Genomic DNA, 6,928 nt, shown 5'->3' with positions numbered 1-6,928 from the left:
GGGAGAGAGGAAGAGAGGGAAAGAGGGAGAGAGATCTTGGTGGTAGGCAGCGAGCAGAAGGACTGTACCACTCATTAAAGGGGTTATGGCTTATGTGAGGCACCTAAGTGTTCTACATACTGAAAAAACCTCTGCCTGACCCTTCAGTGATTGGGCCAGTTACACTCATTTCTCCAGGATGCACTTATCAGCATGTTATCATGATAAAGAGGAACTTTTGTTTGGACTACAAAACACACAGACCCACACGCATACACACACAAGCACAGATACTTGCACACTCATCAGCATAATATAAGAATATTATTCATTCATTAGTCACCTATTAAAATGGTTTGATTTAACAAAATATATAACAAAAAAACATTTCTTTAATACTTTTGTTTACTGTGTTTGTCTGTTGCTTTGTCCTGTATATTCTGTCCCTAGTCCCTAACCCACCCTTCATCATCAGCTTCTTCTTGTTTCTCCATCTCTTCAGAGGATTTATGTGAAGTTGAACAGAGATGACATTGGCCGGTGTAAAGTACTTCTAAAGCCCAAAAATCTCAGTTGGTTTATTAGACTGTGAAACAAAACAAAGTGTGAGTGTGTGTGTGTGTGTGTGTGTGTGTGTGTGTGTGTGTGTGTGTGTGTGTGTGTGTGTGTGTGTGTGTGTGTGTGTGTGTGTGTGTGTGTGTGTGTGTGTGTGTGTCTTCCCACATTACATTCCAGGAAATGTAGATTTCTGTGTATGCAGGAGGTTATGTTTATAGATGATAGTTCACTTGAAGCCTCCTATATGTTCAAAACATCATCCATGCACAAAAAGGCCTATGACGTCATAAGAGTTTACGTCCAGGTGACTGCGCGGGCCATAGTTAAATTCAAAACACTGGCTTTATGTAGTCTAGCACATTTTCTCACTTATTATTAAAACAGAATAAAGTGTTGAGAAATACATCATCGGTGGAGACACATTCCTTCACAGATTAAATTTGATTAATGTTTAAGGAGGTAATATGCAGAAATGAAAGACTTTTGACTGACAGAAATATGCTCCAAAATATAACCAGCATGTTCACCATCTAAAGCTGAAGCATCACTATTAATAATGTGAGACTTTAAGATTCTAGATATTTTTATCCACCTTTATGATCTTTATAGCTCAGTATATAAATTATACTGTATAATGCATCTGACAGATAGCTCATACATTCAAGCTTTACATGATCTATTTGTATATAACTGACAAGGTAAAAATAACATAATTCAGAAGAATTAACATATCAGTTCAAACTTCCATTTTAATGGAAAAATGATTGTAAATGGTGTACAGATGAAGTGTATTCTGATTGGTCAAAAAGTCCCACATCCTCAGGTCATGTGAGACAGGAATGCAAATATTCTAATTCAACAATCCCAAACAATGACACTCTCATGTGCTTTCTAGCCATTTGTATATTTAGAGGGGAAAAAAATAAATCACTACAATATGTACATAGAAAATAAGTAGCAATATCAGTAGTCACGTTTTGCGGATTCTCTTAGATAGATACACATTTACATATCAACACAGTTTCTGCATAGTGCTCTCAACATCACAAAGCACAGTCTTCCTCTGTTCAGTAGATCTGTGTGAAAACAGACCTTCATCTCACTGGACGATCCAAGATCCAAGACATATACTGAATTTAGCTGTATATAGGAAAAAAAATAAAAACTCACAATACTGAAGTCATAATTGACTCGGATGTGACGAATACATTGAAAATCATGCTGTACTGTAGTTTGACTACCATAAATACCTGTGTGACTGGCCAGGTCATTGCGTAACCTATATCCAACGATCACTCAGTGTGTCATGGCATCATTAGCAGAATTCATCAGCATGTTATAAAGTTCAGGTGTTACATAGCAGATTTGGTATGAATCAGTCAACTACAAGCAAGCAAATGTACCACATTGCACCAAGATTATGATATGACACTGGAACCTTCACCATAATACTGCAGCTAATGTACGACAGGCCTACTGTTAGTTTATTTACCTACACTATTCTTTTACTGATAATACAGCACTTCATCAGTCTTTCTCACAGGATATGTCCTACAACAGCAACTATGTGGATTATTCAAGTTTTAGTAAAGGTATTGTTCGATGCTATTCATTCCATTTGAGAGGCAGCTACTGTACATAGGCAGAAATTATTTAGGGCAGAATTTTTCCTCATCCAAGATAAAGACTGTTCTGTTTGGAAGGCAGCATAAACAGGTACACACCTATACACTTATTATCCAGATTTAAAGGCAGCAGCAGAGTTTCAGAGCAGCAGTTTCATTATCAGCAATATCAAAAACAAATGGTGCTAGTTGCTTGATTAAAGTTCTATGAAAGAAAATTTAATTGACTTCCAAACCCCTCCCCTAAACAGCAATTGACTAATTATAGCTTAACTATTATAATTAGGCACAAAATACCCATGAAAGACTTGCAGGACTAGGAACATTATTGTGGATGCCGTGTTTGTAAATGGAATAGACAATATCTCAAAAGTTTTGAGAAAAAGGGAAAGTCAAAACCTAAGCCAGTTGAAACGGTGCAAAATCTTCATTTAAAAAAATCTCAACAGTATGGATGAATGCATCATGATTTAAGGTACAGCCAGGTAGTTTAGGGGCAAATATTAAAATAACAGCTAATTTCCTCCAATGTCTTTCATTTTAATTCCACAACTAATTTCCATGTTTTATTGCACAGCTGGCAACAATCATTTTTTATTCAATTTAGATAGCTATGGTAATTGAACTTGTGTTCACTAGCTAGCATTAGTAAGACAGCTAACTATAGGCAGCAGATTAAATGAGGCACAAAGGGCCCTTTTCAGACTCAGAATAAAAAGAAGCCTTTAATTGTCCCATATAAATTACAGTAGAGTGAAATTATTTCTTTACATATCAAAGCTTGTTAAGAAGCTGAGGTCAGAGCGCTGTTTCCGCCATGATATGCACCACTGGGTTAAGGGTCTTGCCCAAGGGTCCAAAAGTGGCAGTTTAGCAATGCTAGGGCTTGAATACCAACCTGCTGATCAGTAACCTAAAGCCTTTAACAATTCACAAGCAAGAAGTTTGTGTTTAACCAAAAGCAGGGAAAACAGCTCAACAAGTTTACTGAGGTACAATGCCATATTGTTAAATAACAAAAAACAAACAAACAAAACAAAACAAAAACAACAGATTTAAGATTCCGAGGCTTGCTGAAAGATGACCATAGATTATGGTTGATGACCATAGATTATGGCAAGTAGGAGAGATTAAAGTGCCAAATTTACTATTCTTTGTATATAAATATTAAGTGATTAATAATTAATATAAATGTGCAATGTAAAGAAATGTAAACGAAATATAAGTAATAGAATGTGCAGAAGGATATGTGCAAATTTGAAGACATGAAAAAACCTGCGAAAAACAATTATGTGCAAAAGAAAAGTGTGTATTGTATCTACAATATGTCTAATAAATATGAACTTATGCAATTATGTATATTGCTAAGATTATATTTAATTTTAACAGTATATCTTGAGGCTGTTGATGACAATTTGTGTCCTCTGCCTCCTGGTTATATACTGCATATTATAAAAACATGGTAGCCACGCTTTACCTAGGGAGTTAAACACAAAATACATTTTACTGGTTTGTGCTAATCCTGAACTAACCCATGTGTTTGTGTGTGCGTTTGCATGTGTAAACTTCGTAACGGTGCCGCTTGCTGGGTTTACTCTGCTAAACTAAACCGGAAATACGTCATCGTATAACATGTGAAGAGTCCACTGCGAATAAAAAACATACATCATGCGCACGGAGCTTTAGACCTGCTGGCGTATAATCACTTTGAAGGGATTTCCAAATTCAAGAGATAAATAGTAAAAGTTTGTTCTCGGTTAAAATGCTGCCTGATACAGAGGGAGAAGATAAATCTAGGTTAAATACTAAGGCAGCTGCCTTCTGAATGGGACGCAGCAATGAACAATGATTTAACATGATCATTTTTAGGCCTGCTACCGATTACCAATGAATATTTGAACTATGGTCATGAGCCTAATTTTTGTGAATTGCACATACTAGTGATCTCATTTCCAATTACAATGCATCTCACAGATAGACTTTGTTGTCAACTACAGAAGCAACAACTTACAGTACAAGTAAATGCTTTGGCAATCGAAGATTTTTTTTTTACGCACTGCTGATTTTGTTCTTCAGCGTTCTTCTCAGAAATCGGGATTATATATCTTCTCCATCAAGTGTGTGACTTTTGAATTAAACTCGGAGAGACGGACCGTCCAGCCCACACAGTCTTACACTAATATGTTTAAGGTGAATGGCGGATGAGGGAGTGTATCACCAGCCACTGGCTCTGTTGGGAAAACTTGAGGTTAAAAAAATAAAAGTGAGTGCAAAAAGAAGGACATGGGTTGGAAAGGCCCAGGAAGAGGAGCAAAGCTCGTGTCCTAATCAGCGTAGATAATAAAGCCAGAGAAGGTGCTGTATTTGTTGTTGTTGCCTCCGTGCGCTTTGCCGCCGTCCAGTTTGATGTACACTTCATCCCCGGGCTCCAGGTGCAGCACCGCGCTGTTACTGGCGTAGTCGTAATTCTGGTCCGCGTCCTGCGCGATCGCGCTTGCTCGCACCTGTGGAGGGAAAATACCAGTCAGTGATACTCATTTGTGTAATATAGTCATTTTGTGTTTCCTGAGATGCCTCATTGGTTGTTTAAGCAAGATTTATGCCATTTGGTAATAAAAAAATATTCACTATGGCATCCACAATATAACTTTATTTCAGCACCACGGCCAGCATCACAGATCCCTGTATCACCGATTTACTGTATCACTACTTCATTGTATCACACTGTCACTGTATGACTATCTCACTATATCACTGGATAACTATATCGCTTTATTTGTATTAATATATTAACATACCATTGTATCACTGAATCAGCGCAAATCTGATTTATTCACGAATAATATGCACGATCCTTTCCGATCAAAGTAATCATGCAAAATAATCCACGTCATTCTATTTCTAAAAAAACTATTCTCAATTCAGGAAAACAACAACATACAATTAAGAAGATTATCATCATTGTCAGTCATTTAAGGACGTAATTAGGTCTAATAGAAATAGGCCTTTAATTACCCTAAGGAAACTATGAAAAAGCCTCATTATTCGTGTCAAGTTTCATAGATCGTGTTTTTTATGATCACAGAGGTCCAAGTACCACATATTAGATTGCAGACTTTAAACAAAGTTTAAATATGGTTTTAAAGAATTTTTAACCAGCGAAATAAAGTTTAAAAATTGGATAATGAATCCTAATGTCCCAGTGGCATTTTTAAACATTAAAAGCAATGTTAGGTGTTTTATGTCTATATGTGGAATTACCATATTGTTTTTAATGTCGAGTTAAAAGGAGAAAAGAGCAAACAGAGCATTTGAAAAATGGAAAAGAACAGCTGACAATTGAAAATCTGATTTTATAATATTGTAACAATACCATGCATGAACATTTAGGATACATGATGAAAAAACGAAACATTGTGTCTAATAACGGCACCGTGTGAACTCTAACCTGGTTGTTTTTGCAGAGGTCTGCCCACATGCTGGTACCGTCTCCACCACGCATCAACACATGGTAAGTAAAGAAATAGATTCCCGGTATGGAGCAAGTAAACTTTCCTGTGGCAGGGTCATAGTGATTCCCCAGATTAGTGACTACGTCGTCAAACTTAAGCAACTCGTAGCCCTCATGCTGCTTCTTAAGGCCCGCGTAGAAGGCGATTTTTGGCACGGTGCTGTATGTGGCGGCGCTGATGGCGCCAGCGCCGTTTGGCCCAGGAGGTCCTGGTAAGCCAGGCCGTCCAGGTTCTCCACGCTCTCCAGGGGGGCCTGCGGGTCCTGGAGGTCCTGGCTCTCCAGGTGGGCCTCGCGGTCCTGTCTTCCCTGGCCGTCCTGGCTCTCCTTTTGGCCCTTGGATGAAGGTGGGCAGTGATTGCACGAGGCCGGTGTCGCGCGCCGCCGTGTCTGCCGTGGCCGTGCTGCTCGGGGATTTGGTGCCGTACGGATCGCACACCATCCTGCACGTGCCGAGCATCTCGTAATGTGCCGAAGTGCCGGCCGAGTTCACCAGCACCGGGATGAGCACGACCAGCACGAGCACCATGACCACTCCGAGCACCCCGGCCGCGATCAACCGCTTCCTGCCGACCAGTCTCGTCAGCGCGGGACGCTCCTCTTGTCTGCTTTTGGGCGAAATCTTGGTGGTTGGTGAGGGACCCCCTTAAGAAAAAAAAAAACAACCTATTGGCTTTGTTGTTAATGTTAATGAACCCGTTTGGGCAGGGCCCAAACAGCGCTTTTCCTTCTCCTTCTTAACTTTTTTTGTGCTGATGTTTGCTTATTCAAGTCTCCTTAAAAGTTTCTCAGCCTTCCCCAGGCCTATCTCTCTCTAGCCGTCTGTAGTTTATAAAAGAATTTTTCCACCATCTCAGACAGCCTGGAGCGATTTCAAATCTCTACGGCCACGTGGGGAAAAAAGTCAGACGTTGCTTCTGTATCCCAAAAGCGCGCAGGTATCCTCGCTTCTAAAGTCTTCCGTGCGTAAAGGCAGGATGAGGCGGCATGGGCACGGCGTGGAGCGCACACTTTGCTTTGAGAGCGGTGCGGAGAGCGGGAGACGCTGTGAGCGCGGAGAGCTGAGAGCGCAGCATAAAGATTGAGAGGGAAGGAGGGAGGGAGAACCCGAGAGCACTCTTCTAACAAGCTAGAAAAAGAAGACATTGGCCGCCACCCATCTTCGTATTCTTCCTTGGATTGAAATACGATACAAAATGATACTAGAACTCATAGTATCTCATCCGGAACTATGCACAGCAAATAGAATGAATAAC

At 39.8% G+C, this 6,928-nt stretch overlaps 1 protein-coding gene across 1 annotated transcript; it reads right to left on the bottom strand.

The window, feature by feature from the left end:
• Positions 1-825: 825 nt before the first annotated feature.
• On the bottom strand, positions 826-6,928 carry c1ql3a (complement component 1, q subcomponent-like 3a). Its single transcript, XM_027148972.2, has 2 exons — positions 5,611-6,928; positions 826-4,666 (listed from the first exon to the last, which is right to left on the bottom strand). The coding sequence occupies exons 1-2, from the start codon at positions 6,199-6,201 to the stop codon at positions 4,487-4,489; spliced, it is 771 nt and encodes a 256-aa protein (XP_027004773.1). The 5' UTR covers positions 6,202-6,928; the 3' UTR covers positions 826-4,486.

The sequence above is a fragment of the Tachysurus fulvidraco genome, chromosome 3, assembly GCF_022655615.1.
Source record: "Tachysurus fulvidraco isolate hzauxx_2018 chromosome 3, HZAU_PFXX_2.0, whole genome shotgun sequence".
NCBI classification, from domain to species: domain Eukaryota; kingdom Metazoa; phylum Chordata; class Actinopteri; order Siluriformes; family Bagridae; genus Tachysurus; species Tachysurus fulvidraco.
This window is presented reverse-complemented; position numbering and strand designations above follow the sequence as displayed.

Bases quoted from the DNA above. Each gene is read 5' to 3' on its own strand.
- c1ql3a (XM_027148972.2), bottom strand. From the start codon at position 6,201: ATGGTGCTCGTGCTGGTCGTGCTCATCCCGGTGCTGGTGAACTCGGCC. The intron at 4,667-5,610 runs GTTAGAGTTCAC...TTCCCTCCACAG, and splicing joins ACCTCTGCAAAAACAACCAG to GTGCGAGCAAGCGCGATCGC.